The following is a 15,550-nucleotide window of genomic DNA, read 5'->3' on the forward strand; positions in this document are numbered from 1 at the left end:
AAGTGTGCATGTCCTGTTTATACAACATAAGGGTGGGTGGGAGGGCCCAAGGACAATTCCATCTTGCACCTCTTTTTTCTTTCTATTTATCTTTGTCATCATGTGATGTTTGGGGCCAATTTTTTTAAGTGCCATCCTGTCTGACACTGCAGTGCCACTCCTAGATGGGCCAGGTGTTTGTGCCGGCCACTTGGGTCGCTTAGCTTAGCCATCCAGCGACCTTGGTGCACCTCTTTTTTTCTTTGCATCATGTGCTGTTTGGGGACTATTTTTTTAAGTGCCATCCTGTCTGACACTGCAGTGCCACTCCTAGATGGGCCAGCTGTTTGTGTCGGCCACTTGGGTCGCTTTGCTTAGCCATCCAGCGACCTTGGTGCACCTCTTTTTTTCTTTGCATCATGTGCTGTTTGGGGACTATTTTTTTATGTGCCATCCTGTCTGACACTGCAGTGCCACTCCTAGATGGGCCAGGTGTTTGTGCCGGCCACTTGGGTCGCTTAGCTTAGCCATCCAGCGACCTTGGTGCACCTCCTTTTTTCTTTGCATCATGTGCTGTTTGGGGACTATTTTTTTAAGTGCCATCCTGTCTTACACTGCAGTTCCACTCCTAGATGGGCCAGGTGTTTGTGTCGGCCACTTGGGTCGCTTAGCTTAGCCATCCAGCGACCTGGGTGCACCTCTTTTTTTCTTTGAATCATGTGCTGTTTGGGGACTATTTTTTAAATCTGCCATCCTGTCTGACACTGCAGTGCCACTCCTAGATGGGCCAGGTGTTTGTGCCGGCCACTTGGGTCGCTTAGCTTAGCCATCCAGCGACCTTGGTGCACCTCTTTTTTTCTTTGCATCATGTGCTGTTTGGGGACTATTTTTTTAAGTGCCATCCTGTCTGACACTGCAGTGCCACTCCTAGATGGGCCAGCTGTTTGTGTCGGCCACTTGGGTCGCTTTGCTTAGCCATCCAGCGACCTTGGTGCACCTCTTTTTTTCTTTGCATCATGTGCTGTTTGGGGACTATTTTTTTAAGTGCCATCCTGTCTGACACTGCAGTGCCACTCCTAGATGGGCCAGCTGTTTGTGTCGGCCACTTGGGTCGCTTTGCTTAGCCATCCAGCGACCTTGGTGCACCTCTTTTTTTCTTTGCATCATGTGCTGTTTGGGGACTATTTTTTTATGTGCCATCCTGTCTGACACTGCAGTGCCACTCCTAGATGGGCCAGGTGTTTGTGCCGGCCACTTGGGTCGCTTAGCTTAGCCATCCAGCGACCTTGGTGCACCTCCTTTTTTCTTTGCATCATGTGCTGTTTGGGGACTATTTTTTTAAGTGCCATCCTGTCTTACACTGCAGTTCCACTCCTAGATGGGCCAGGTGTTTGTGTCGGCCACTTGGGTCGCTTAGCTTAGCCATCCAGCGACCTGGGTGCACCTCTTTTTTTCTTTGAATCATGTGCTGTTTGGGGACTATTTTTTAAATCTGCCATCCTGTCTGACACTGCAGTGCCACTCCCAGATGGGCCAGGTGTTTGTGTCGGCCACTTGGGTCGCTTAGCTTAGTCATCCAGTGACCTTGGTGCAAATTTTAGGACTAAAAATAATATTGTGAGGTGTGAGGTTTTCAGAATAGACTGGAAATGAGTGGAAATTATGGTTATTGAGGTTAATAATACTATTGGATCAAAATGACCCCAAATGTTATGATTTAAGCTGTTTTTGAGGGGTTTTTGTAAAAAAATACCCGAAACACGGCCGTGGAACCGAATCCAAAACACAAAACCCGAAAAATTTCTGGTGCACATCACTAATAATGATGTATTTTAGGGATGAGGCCCCAGTCTAAATACAGAATGCATTTATGTTTCACACACACCTTATACACACAGCCTGAAGGTAATTTATAAAATATTCTACATAATTTTGTGCATTAAGCAAAGCTTGTGCACAATGAACCCTCAGGAACCAAAGGTGTTACTATCTCAGTCGCTCTAAAAAAATCTGTTTATCAGAATATTCTGTATTTTGGGATTTTGGATATGAGAGACTAAACCTGTATTTTCCCTATACATAAAATGGTATTAAATTAATATATAGGGCATGCATTGATATATACTGTAGGCTCTATAGACCCATGACTGTGCCACAGACATGCATTTAAGCAAGAAATAGCCCGGGGTGTCAGAAGTCAATGTATAAAACTCATTTCAAAAACAACACCCCCATTAATTATGTAAAATAATGTAGCCAATTTCATGTCTGACACAAAGGTATGCACCAGCGTAGACGAACCAGGAGGGCTAAAGCAAATAATTGATTATCTAGATACTGTAGACTAGAAGAATAGCCAAAACAGTGGCAACTACAGTTTAATGCCAAAATATGCAAAGTCATGATCTTGGGTCTCAAAAAACCAAAGGCTAAATATAATAATAATGGCACTATACTGTAAACTACTGAAGAGGAAAGGGATCTACTGTAGGAGTCACTAATTCAGGTGACTTAAAGACAGGTAAGCAATGTAACAAAGCAATGAGGAAGGCTAGTCAGATGCTTGGTTGCATTGGTAGAGGAATCAGCAGCAGAAAGAAAGAAGTAATAATGCCATTGTATAGGTCATTGGTACGGCCTCATCTAGAATACTGTGTTCAATTCTGGAGGCTATATCTTCAGAAGAATATTAATAAAATACATCAGGGACTGTACAAGGAAGGGCAACTAAAATGGCGTATGCTCACAAAACTTACCTGTAAAGACTAAAAGATCTTAATATGTATAGTTTGGAGCAGAGAAGGGAAAGGGGGTAATGATAGAAACTTTCAAATATATCAAGGGTTTTAATAAGGTTCAGGAGGGAGACATTCTTGAAAGGAAAAGAATACACAAGGACATGCACTGAAATTAGAGGGAAGTAGGTTAAGCGGAAATTTGAGGAGAAATTACTTCACAGAAAGGATAGTGGACAAGTGGAATAGCTTACCAGCAGATGTGGTAGAGGCTAAGACAGCAGAACAATTTAAACATGCATGGGATATCCTTACAAAGAACAAAGGGGGACATTTACTAAGCAGTGGTAAGAGCAGAGCCAGTGGAGAAGTTGCCCATGGCAACAAATCAGCACTGAAGTAACAGCCATAATTTGCATACTATAAAATGATACAGAGCTGCTGATTGGTTGATGGGGCCACTTCTCCACTGGCTCACTTCTCTGCTGTTATCACTGCTTAGTAAATGTACCCCTAAGAATCAAATATGGTTTGAGGTAACAATATGGTTAAAAAAGGGACAGACTAGATGGGCCAAATGGTTCTTATCTGCCATCAAATTCTATGTTTCTATGTTCCAAGCAGTGACCATAACATTACCAAATAAACTGATGCTTCTGCTGTAATAAACTCTCCCACAATGGCGCTACACAAACGCATGACACTCACTCTGAACTCAGTGGCTGATCACTATAAAGCAAATAACTTTAATTGAAGCACAGCACTATGATCTAATAACACTGAGATATTGTTGCTGCATAATCTAGGTCGGTAACCCAGGTTACGTGTTGATTCCATATACTTGTAAATGAGCCACAAATGTGTCCTTGAAGAAAGATAGCGGTATGGTAACATTGCAAGCTGTGTGACTGCACAGATATATAGTATACATGTATCTGTCAGTGATGAGGATGCAAGAGATAAAGTATATCCGCTAAGGGAATCATTAGGTCTCTCCCTGATTGGAGAACTCTCTGCTCACAAGACATACCCCAAATTCCGCTGTTTTCCTCTCTGACCATGGATTCGTTTACAATCCATAGTGCGAAATTCAATGATTCCTCCTGGAATCTTCTACTGTCCACCACCAACTCCTTCTCTGTCACTTTCCATTAATATACCCCTCTCATCTGTTCATCCAATGATCTCCACTCACTCTTTTTATAATCATTTTTATCATCTTCTTGTCTTCTGTCACTATCACCCACTCCATTGGCAATATCTCCGAGCCCCAACATCCCATACACTCCTGCCCTCTCCTTCTGCCTTTGTATCTCTCTCTCTCCTGGGTCTACTGATAATGGTGACTTCTCTGCCTGGGGCAGATGTATTAAGCCTGGAGAAGTGATAAAGTGGAAGGTGATAATGCACCAGTCAATCAGCTCCTAAGTGTCAAGCTACATGTTGAGTTTGAAAAATGACAGTTAGGAGCTGATTGGCTGGTTCGTTATCATCTGCCACTTTATCACTTTTCCAGCCTTAATACATCTGCCCCGATCTTGTATCTGATTCCTCTACTCCGTCCTAGTACTGGCCCACATACTAAACTGGAATTATTGCAACCCTCCCATCCCAAAGTTATTAAACAGAAACAACTACAGTACTTCCCTCTGCCAAATGTATAACTTAGATTCATTTTTGTTCCACATTAGAACATCTCGTTTTTAGTTTCCAATGACCTTCAATGTGCAAAGTCATCAATGCACTTTACGTCCCCTGCAGACTTAATAAAAACAAATTAGAAGAATTAATTTAATTTTAATGCAATAAGTAAATTGAAGAAAGTTCCCGCATGAAGCTACACATCAATAAATGTATTCTGTTCTATTACTTCCACAGAGAAACTTCGCATTTTGCATATTTATTGCAGGTTATAATAATCATGATGATTATTAAAGGTACTATTTGAAAGATAAGGAATTTAATGGTGGTGCAACAAGTGGATATTTAATAGTTACCAAAAAGAAAAAAACACTGAAATAGCAGCAACTATAAATATTTTAAATACGGTATTTCAATGGTTTGAAATAATTCTTACATTATATAAAGTTTTAAGGAACAAATAGTTTGATGACAGTTATTTGTATACCGCTATTAGGCAACATGGCAAACATCTACAGGGGCATTTGTAATCAGCAAAAGATGTAAAGGACTCAGTATAAGCAAACGCCTATTATACTGTAATAAGCTGCTTCATTCATCGTAGCTCTGGGCATCCTGGAAATAGTTATTGTCTGAATCTGACCCATAGATCTGATTAACATTACCATCATTAGGATCAATCAAAATAAGATCTGCCTCTAAATTAGGGGTGGGCAACATGCGGCCCGCGGGCCGGATGCGGCCCGCGGACCGATCCTGCCTGGCCCGCTGTGCCCCACCAGAGTGCAATGACAAGAGGCCCGACAGGCCGCTTGTCATTGCACTGCTCGCAGACGCGGCGCCGCTGAGGAAATCCCGGTCACGTCACATGGTCAGCTGACCGGGATTTCCTCTATCTCATGCGCTGGGCGTCACGGGGGGCGTCACGGGGGGCGGCGCTGGGCGGGCACTGCAGAGTGGGACTCGGAGCAGAACGAAGCGGCCAGTGGGGAGCACAAGCGGAGGCCAGTGGGGAGAAGAAACGGCGGCCAGCGGGGAGAAGCAGCATCAGCAGCAGCAGCAGCAGCGCGGATCATCACTGACAGTGGGGATCATCACTGACAAATAGGTAAACCCCCTGGATAAAGCTAAAGCTGCCCTATAAGTTATGGGAAGGGGAGTTAAAAACAGTTGTATGGGTTTAGGGGAGTGGGGGGGGGGAGGGTAAGGACTGCTATATAGGTTTAGGGGAGGGTGGGGAAAGGGGGGTAGGGACTGTCTGCCGTAATGTGTAAAAACGGGGGCCCTGTCTGCCGTAATGTGTAAAAACGGGGGCGCTGTCTGCCGTAATGTGTAAAAACGGGGGCGCTGTCTGCCGTAATGTATAAAAACGGGGGCGCTGTCTGCCGTAATTATAAAAACGGGGGTGCTGTCTGCCGTAATGTATAAAAACGGGGGCGATGTCTGCCGTAATGTGTAAAAAGGGGATGCTGTCTGCCGTAATGTGTAAAAACGGGGGCGCTTGCTGCCGTAATGTGTAAAAACGGGGGTGCTGTCTGCCGTAATGTGTAAAAACGGGGGCACTGTCTGCCGTAATGTATAAAAACGGGGACGCTGTCTGCCGTAATGTATAAAAGCGGGGGCGCTGTCTGCCGTAATGTATAAAAGCGGGGGCGCTGTCTGCCGTAATGTATAAAAGCGGGGGCGCTGTCTGCCGTAATGTATAAAAGCGGGGGCGCTGTCTGCCGTAATTATAAAAATGGGGGTGCTGTCTGTCGTAATCTGTAAAAAGGGCACGCTGTCTGCCGTAATGTGTAAAAAGGGATCTCTTTTTGAGTATTTTGTGTGTGGCCCTCGAATATTCGCTGGAAGTGTTAAGCGGCCCCCCAGCTGAAATAATTGCCCACCCCTGCTCTAAATGGATATTCTGATCAGTCGCTCAATACAGCTGAGTCTTTAGTACAACATTTAATTCACTTAATTCACTAGGCTGCCATAGAAAATTATAAGTAGAATCTGATTGGTTGCTTTGGACAGTGCCGTAATGAGACATTTTAGCGCTGTGTGCATGAAACGGCATCGGCGCCCCCCCTTATGTAAAATAGGGGCATTGTGCGCCGTAGACGCGCGTAAAAAATATAGGGGCTGGCTTCATGGGGAAAGGGTGTGGTCACAAAAAATACCAATTCAAATTACGCAGCACAGTAGTGCCACTACACCAGGTAGAGCCCCCTTTTTACACATTACGGCAGGTAGAGTCCCTTTTTTACACATTACGGCAGACAGAGTCCATCTTTTACACATTACGACAGACAGGCCCGCCATCAGGGGGGTGCTGCGAGCACAGATGTCCCGGCCCGGCCTCTCTAACAGAGAGGAGAGGGCCCTGGCCGCTCATGCCGTCGCGATGCTCTGCCCACTTCTCATTACCGAGTTCTGGCACTGTTAAAGGAGGGGGAGAGGACGCTGCAAGCTTGTATTGTAAACGTCCCTCCAAAAATGCCCGCCACGTCAGAGGAGACTGTTATTAAAGATACTAGAGGAGGCTCCTCTAGTATCTTTAATAACTGTCTCCTCTGAGGCGGCGGCCATTTTGACAGAGACTTTTCAATAGAAGCTTGCAGCGTCCTCTCCCCTGTCCTGTGACAGATCTCTGTCATGAAAAAGGGGCGGAGCTACATGAAATGGAAAGGGTGGAGCTACACTGGACCAGGCTGCTACAGTCACGGCCAGCCTGTGATAGATAAGTTGAGGGATAGTGAGTGGGAGAGAGAAAGTGTGTGTGTGTGTGTGTGTGTGTGTGTGTGTGTGTGTGTGTGCATATATTTATTTTGTATGTTTTTATATATATATATATATATATATTTTTTTTTTTTCAATGTATTTATTTAATTACTGGGGGGGGGGGGGGGGAGGCTGCCTATTTTGTGAGTCTCGGGCCCCACAATTTCTGATGGCGGCCCTGACGACAGGCAGCGTCTCCTTTTTACACATTACCGAATGTACACAATGAATGTACCGAATGAATTACAGAGTCCCCCTTTTACACATTACGGCAGACAGCATCCCCTTTTTACACATTGTGGCAGACAGCATCCCCTTTTTTACACATTACGATAGATAGATAGATAGATAGATAGATAGATAGATAGATAGATAGACAGACAGAATAGATGATATATACTCTCTCACCGCTGGCTCAGGCAGGCAGGCACCTCGGTGCAGCTGCTCAGCTGCTGGCAGATCCCGGGCAGGGGAGGAAGAGGAGGAGGGAGGGGGAGTGGGGAGCCGCAGCAGCGCACTGTAATTGGTGGCGGCTCCGCTGCAGCCTTCCCTCTCCTTCCACATTGGCTGGCCGCCGCTGCTGTGAATGCTGGGATGAGGGAAGCGCATCCCAGCATTCACAGCGGCCAGCCTATGTGGAAGTAGAGGGACAGCTGCAGCAGCGCGACCACCAATTACATAGCGCTGCTGTGGCTCCCGAGTCCCCCTCCCTCCTTCTCCTTCTCCCCTGCTCCCGGATCTGCTGCCCCTCACCTCGGCTCGCACACAAAGGCAGCTTGTAATGAGTCAGTTTGACTCATTACAATGCTGCCAGTAGCGCCCTCAGGACGACTGTGCTGTGTGCCAGACACACCTGGCACACATGTAGTTACGGCCCTGGCTTTGGACATCACTCCCACTTCTCACTTTTAGAAGCTTCAGTAAATCTATTCCCAAAAACTCAAAATCCTTGTATATTCTAGTTGTTTCTGTAATATAGAATAAATTATATGTATGTAAGTAAACGTTACTTACTAGACATATCCCCAAAAATAAATTTATGGACTATGGCATTTTAACTGCTTGGAAGTTTAGAATAAATTTTATCCAACTGCTAAAACAAAATTCACTAGTTCTCACAAGTGGTGAATATATTGGAGCTTGCTACATACATCTGTAAGTCAATACGGAAGGTTTCATGGAAGAAATGACGGTATAAGCTGACCGGATACAGCACGCTATTTACATATATAAGAAATGGAGCCACGCGGGTATTGCTAAGTGATGATCTTTAGCTACTGCTCTCATGGTTACAAACCTGAAGATGTAAAAAAAGAATATAAATATTATTTCTCCTGAAGAGTGAGGAGACGGCTGACGCAATATAGCTGAAAGCACTTTGCTTCTATATTACTATTCTTGTGTATTTATAAAGTGCCCAAACAATACCATACACTCGTACATTTGTCATATAGGGGCTGCTGGAAAGTGCGCATCACGGCAGTCTGCATAGTGGATTGTGCATGAATTTGCACGGCACATGGCTAGAACAGTGAGCACATATGCAGTACAGTATGTGATCAGGCAGTACAGTACAGTATGTACGTGGCAGATTTACCTCATTCTGCCACATACACCCACCGGCCGCCTGAGTTGTGCTTTCTTTTGTATTAGACAGGTTCTTGTAGTTTTATTGATGCCTAACGGCGAAAGCAGCTGCTGCTCAAGTAATAAACGGTTTACAACATGGGTGCAGCCGTACAGGTGAGACATACAGTGCATCCAGAAAGTATTCACAGTGCTTCACTTTTTTCACATTTTGTTATGTTACTGCCTTATTCCAAAATGGAATACATTAATTTTTTCCCTTCAAGTTCTACACACAATACCCCATAATGACAATGTGAAAAAAGTTTTTTTGAGATTTTTGCAAAATATTATTAATAATAAAAAATTGAGAAATCACATGTACATAAGTATTCACAGCCTTTGCTCAGTACTTTGTTGATGCACCTTTGGCAGCAATTACAGTCTGAAATCTTTTTGAATATGATGCCACAAGCTTGGCACACATATCATTGGCCAGTTTCGCCCATTCCTCTTTGCAGCACCTCTCAAGCTCCATCAGGTTGGATGGGAAGCGTCGGTGCACAACCATTTTCAGATCTCTCCAGAGATGTTCAATCAGATTCAAGTCTGGGCTCTGGCTGGGCCACTCAATGACATTCACAGAGTTGTCCTGAAGCCACTTGGCTGTGTGCTTAGGGTCGTTGTCCTGCTGAAAGATGAACCGTCGCCCCAGTCTGAGGTCAAGAGCAGGTTTCATCCATGATGTCTTTGTACATTGCTGCATTCATCTTTCCCTCTATCCTGAGTGACTAGTCTCCCAGTTCCTGCCACTGAAAAACATCTTCACAGCTTGATGCTGCCACCACCATGCTTCACTGTGGGGATGGTATTGGCCTGGTGATGAGCGGTGCCTGGTTTCCTCCAAACATGACGCGTGGCATTCACGCCAAAGAGTTCAATCTTTGTCTCAAGAGACCAGAGAATTTTGTTTCTCATGGTCTGAGAGTCCTTCAGGTGCATTTTGGCAAACTCCAGGTGGGCTGCCATGTGCTTTTACTAAGGAGTGGCTTCCGTCTGGCCACTCTACCATACAGGCCTGATTGGTGGATTGCTGCAGAGATGGTTGTCCTTCTAGAAAGGTTCTCTCTCCACAGAGGAATGCTGTAGCTATGACAGAGTGATCATCGGGTTCTTGGTCACCTCCCTGACTAGGACCCTTCTCCACCGGTCCCTGAGTTTAGATGGCCGTCCAGCTCTAGGAAGAGTCCTGGTGGTTCCAAACTTCTTCCATTTACGGATGATGGAGGCCACTGTGCTCATTGGAACCTTCAAAGCAGCAGATATTTTTGTGTACCCTTCCCCAGATTTGTGCCTCGAGACAATCCTGTCAATGAGCTCTACAGACAATTCCTTTGACTTAATGCTTGGTTTGTGCTCAGACATGCGCTGACAAGTGTGGGACCTTATATAGACAGGTGTGTGCCTTTCCAAATCATATCCAATCAACTGAATTTACCACAGGTTGTCACAACTGAGGGCCTGAGCTGACGGGAGGCAGCCTCAGTTGTAGGGGCTGAGATGTAACGGAACCTGGGAGGTTGTATCAGACCCCTAGACATGTAAGTAACATGTAGAATAACTGCCCGAAGGCGTGACCACGACAACCAGGATAAAAGTCAATGATGTTTATTATGACAAACTCCGTAACACAGCAGCAGTAAAAGGAAACATGAAAGTCAACAGAGGATAAATACTATTCCTGGGTACTACAGGGTGGCAAGGGCCACAGGCACTGGTAGTGTGAGACAGTTCTTATAATCTTCTAGTTGGAAAGTCCTTACCAGGCCTGACTGTAGCAATGGAGAGAACCCAGGATCGTACCAGCTGATGTTCCAGGAAAGGCTGGGCTGCTGAAGGTAAAACGGCTGCTGTGGATACTGGCTGGAACCAGACTGTTGTTGGTACGGAGTGGATACTGGCTGGAACCAGTTAAATAATAAACGAACTTGAGAGCGATGAAATAATAATGAAGTTTGGAGTTTGAGAGCGGTGAAATAATAATACCGGTGGAGAGTGGTAAACTGCAGAAAAGGACACCGGCCCTTTAAGAGAAGCTATACACTGCTGGAAGCTGAGCTGGAAGCAGGTGATTGTTTGAGAGCGGTGAAATAATAATACCGGTGGAGAGTGGTAAACTGCAGAAAGGACACCGGCCCTTTAAGAGAAGCTGTACACTGCTGGAAGCTGGTGATAGTTGTAACTGGAAACAGGTGAGTCCAGAATGGATCGGAGAGTCAGGCTACACCGCAGATGGAATGCTGGTGCGGGTCTCTATAGCAGAAGTCTGGAGACAGGAGCTGGAACCTGGAAGACAACCACAGGAGAGAGACAAACTGGAACTAGGTTAGACAACCAAAGCACTGACGACTTCCTTGCTCAGGCACAGCTTACTTATACCTGCAGCAAGGAAGGGGTTGGCTAGGCAATTATGCAAATCAACAATACAGACAGCAGATTGGTGGAAATGCTCAGATGACAAAATCCAAGATGGCTGCGCCCATGCAGACACTTGGAGGGAAGTTTGGTTTGTAATCCATGTGAGAATTGAAACAGTAATGGCAACGCCGGCCACAGGAGACAGGAGACGCCAGACTGACAAGCGCACATTTAACCACGCGGGCACAGCGGAGGCCGCGGCTGATGAAATCACCACTCTGACATTCTGCATGTGGAAACTCAGGAACAGCGGGATCCGGTCCTGGAACGCTGAGCCAGCCTTAGGAGGCATCTGAAGGGTAAGTAATGGCGTCCAGATACCCGGATCGTGACAGCACCCCCCCCTTTAGGAGTGGCCCCAGGACACTTCTTAGGCTTTAAAGGAAACTTTGCGTGGAAATTTCGGACCAAGGCAGGAGCATGGACGTCTGAGGCATTGGTCCAAGAGCGTTCTTCAGGACCATACCCCTTCCAGTCAATGAGGTATTGTAACTGACCGTAACGGAAACGTGAGTCCAAAATCTTGGCCACCTCGTACTCGACTCCCCGTTGAGTCTGAACTTTGGGAGCTGGAGGAAGTGCGGAATGAAACCGATTCAGGATCAGCGGTTTCAACAAAGAAACATGAAATGTCCTGGGTATTTTCAAGAAGGATGGTAACTGTAACCTGTAGGCAACAGGGTTGATGACTTGTTCAATTTTGAAGGGTCCGATGTAGCGAGGTGCAAATTTCATGCTGGGAACTCTCAACCTCAAATTCTTCGTGGACAGCCACACACGATCACCCACCTTGAGAGCAGGAACCGCTCTACGCTTCCTATCGGCAAACTTCTTATACCTGAATGAGGCTTTAAGCAGGGCTGCGCGGACGTTCCTCCAGTTATTTGAAAACTGACGCAAGGTGACATCCACTGCTGGAACAGAAGTTGCGGGAAGCGGTTGGAATTCTGGGACTTTAGGGTGGAATCCATAATTAATGAAGAATGGTGTAGAAGAAGATGAGGAATGGTATTGATTGTTGTGGCTGAACTCGGCCCAAGGAAGGAGTTGAACCCAGTCATCTTGAGAGGAAGACACATATATACGGAGGAAGGCCTCCAAGTCCTGATTCACCCTCTCGGTTTGACCATTGGTCTGAGGATGGTAAGCCGTGGAAAACTTTAACTTGACTTGGAGGGCTTGACACAAACTTCGCCAAAATTTGGCTACAAATTGTACTCCACGATCCGAGATGATCTCTTCAGGAAGACCGTGAAGTCGGAAGATCTCTTGTATAAACACTTGAGCCAACTTGGAAGCTGACGGAAGACCGGTGAGAGGGATGAAATGTGCCATCTTGGTGAACCGGTCAACTACCACCCAGATGGTATTAAACTTGTTGCAAATAGGTAGATCGGAAACAAAGTCCATCGACAAATGGGTCCAAGGTCGACGGGGAACAGATAATGGAACCAGTTGCCCCGCAGGCGACTGGCGGGAGACTTTGTGTTGGGCACACTTTGGGCAGGAGGCAATAAATTCCATAACGTCCTTCTTCAGAGTTGGCCACCAGTAGGACCTAGAAATAAATTCAAGGGTTTTCTGAATGCCTGTATGTCCAGAAAAACGGGAAGCATGGGCCCAATGCATGAGCTTCTTCCTTAGAACTGGCTTAACAAAACTTTTCCCTGGTGGAGGCGTAGAGTCCATCCCTACCGTGGAGAATGCCAACGGATTAATAATAGGATGCTTGTCTGCAGACTCGGACTCATTTTCTTGCTCCCATGAGCGGGAAAGGGCATCGGCCTTACGATTCTGAGAACCCGGACAGAACTGGAGTTTAAAGTCAAACCTAGAGAAGAAAAGTGCCCATCTGGCCTGACGAGGATTCAGACATTGTGCGCCTTTGAGATATAAAAGATTTTTGTGGTCGGTAAGTATGGTGATTGAGTGGGAAGCTCCCTCCAACAGGTATCTCCACTCCTCCAGAGCGAGCTTGATGGCTAGCAACTCCTGATCGCCAATGGCATAGTTGCGCTCAGCTGGGGAGAACTTCCGGGAGAAGAAACTGCAAGGATGTAGATGTCCATCTTTGGCCCTCTGGGATAACACTGCTCCTACTCCAACGGAGGAGGCATCTACCTCTAAGATAAAAGGAGAGTCGGTGTCGGGCTGTTTCAGAACTGGTGCAGAGATGAACCGTTGCTTCAGAAGGTGAAAGGCCTGTGTAGCTTCCTCGGACCACTTGGACGGATTAGCACCTTTCTTGGTTAATGCAGTGATAGGCGCCACAATGGTGGAAAAGTCTCGTATAATTTTCTATAATAATTGGCGAACCCTAAGAACCTCTGGACCCCTTTGAGGCTTAAGGGTATAGGCCAATTCTGGATTGCTTGGAGTTTCTCAGGATCCATCTCTAGTCCGGAACCGGACACAATGTAACCTAGAAACGGAATGGTTTTAACTTCAAACACACACTTCTCCAATTTACAATAGAGGTGATTGACACGGAGACGGGAAAGAACCTCTTTTACATAGAAACGATGATCTTCGAGATTATTAGCAAAGATGAGGATGTCGTCTAGATAAACCACGACATGGCGGTACAAGATGTCCCTGAAAATCTCATTCACGAAGTGCTGGAAGACTGCTGGAGCGTTGCTCAATCCGAAGTGCATGACGAGGTACTCATAATGTCCGTCACGGGTGTTAAAGGCGGTCTTCCACTCGTCACCCTCACGGATTCGGATGAGATTGTAGGCACCCCTCAAGTCCAGCTTTGTGAAAATAGTTGCACCACTAACTCTATCAAAGAGCTCGGTAATCAGGGGTAAAGGGTATCGGTTCTTGACGGTAATGTCGTTCAGACCTCTGTAGTCGATGCACGGACGCAGACCACCGTCTTTCTTCTTAACGAAGAAGAAGCCTGCGCCGGCTGGAGAAGAAGATGGTCGGATGAAACCCTTCGCCAGGTTCTCTTTGATGTACTCTTCCATGGAGTGTGTCTCAGGCAGAGACAACGGATAAGTTCGGCCTCGCGGTGGAACCTTCCCTGGAATGAGGTCGATTGGGCAGCCCATTCTCTATGAGGAGGAAGGATATCAGCAGAGGCTTTACTGAACACGTCCATGAAGTCTTGATATGGAGGAGGCGGAACATCAGATGACCTGGGGAAGGAAGAACAAACAGGAAGAACTTTGGCTAAACAAGTCTCAGCACAGGAGGGACCCCATGCCAGTATTTGCGTAGTCGTCCAGTCAATTGATGGGTTGTGGAGACGGAGCCATGGAAGGCCTAAAACCACTGGATGTGTGGCTCTTGGAATCACTAAAAAAGAAATATACTCAGAATGAAGAACTCCCACTCTCAGACGAACTGGAAGAGTCCTTAAGGAAATGACTGCGTCAAAAATCTTGCTGCCATCCACGGCAGTCAAAGAGATGGACGAGGACAGTCTCTCGGTGGGTAGGGACCACCGTTTAACATAAGCTTCGGTTATGAAATTCCCAGCTGCTCCGGAATCAAGGAGGGCAATGACGTTCCTGTAACGTTGAGCAATTTGGAGCGACACTGGGAGGTTACAGTCATGAGGAGATGGAGAGGAGATCATTACTCCTAGCCGGCCCTCTCCTTGGCGAGCTAAGATCTGGAGTTTCCCGGACGTTTGGGACAGGCATTGATAGTGTGCGACGGAGCTGCACAGTAGAGACAGAGAGACTCAGAGAGACGTCTTCGGCGCTCAGCGGGAGATAGACGGGAACGACTAATTTGCATAGGCTCATCCTTGGATGGAGATGGTTGACGAAGAGGAGGAGCAGAAGATTTAGGAGTAGATGATCTTCCTCGCTCGGTTGCTCTCTCTCTGAAACGTAGATCAACCTTCGTGCAAAGAGAAATTAGCTCATCCAACTTAGAGGGCAAGTCTCTGGTAGCTAACTCATCCTTGATGCGTTCTGATAAGCCATGCCAGAATGCAGCATACAGGGCCTCGTCGTTCCATGCCAGTTCGGATGCCAGGATTTTAAACTGTATAAGATACTGTCCCACAGTACGTGTTCCCTGGCGTAAACGGAGAATCTCAGATGAAGCAGATGTTATCCGGCCTGGCTCGTCGAAGATGCGCCTAAATGTAGCTACAAAGTCAGTATAGGAGGATAGCAGGGGATCAGACTTCTCCCATAAAGGTGATGCCCAGTCAAGGGCTGAGCCACTGAGAAGGGAGATGATATAGGCAATTTTGGTACGGTCACTGAAGAAATTGCCAGGTAGAAGCTCAAAGTGGATTTCACATTGATTGAGAAATCCCCTGCAGAACCTTGGAGATCCATCAAATTTTGCTGGCGTTGGAAGATGAAGATGTGGACTGGAAATGGGTAAGGTGGGTGGGGTTACAGCTGGTGTCACTGTAG

The 15,550-nt window shown here is 46.3% G+C and overlaps 1 protein-coding gene across 1 annotated transcript in view; it reads right to left on the reverse strand.

Annotated features, from left to right (window-relative positions):
- Nucleotides 1–3,865: 3,865 nt before the first annotated feature.
- The window catches only part of LOC135027306 (uncharacterized), a 72,395-nt gene continuing 60,710 nt past the window's right edge, over nucleotides 3,866–15,550 (reverse strand). Inside the window, exons 6-7 of the mRNA XM_063953698.1 lie at nucleotides 5,439–5,493; nucleotides 3,866–4,089 (exon numbers count right to left, since the gene is read on the reverse strand). Coding sequence (XP_063809768.1) covers nucleotides 3,866–4,089; nucleotides 5,439–5,493 — 279 coding nt within the window. The remainder of the gene's footprint in view (nucleotides 4,090–5,438; nucleotides 5,494–15,550) is intronic.

This window comes from Pseudophryne corroboree, chromosome 2 (genome assembly GCF_028390025.1).
Source record: "Pseudophryne corroboree isolate aPseCor3 chromosome 2, aPseCor3.hap2, whole genome shotgun sequence".
NCBI lineage: Eukaryota > Metazoa > Chordata > Amphibia > Anura > Myobatrachidae > Pseudophryne > Pseudophryne corroboree.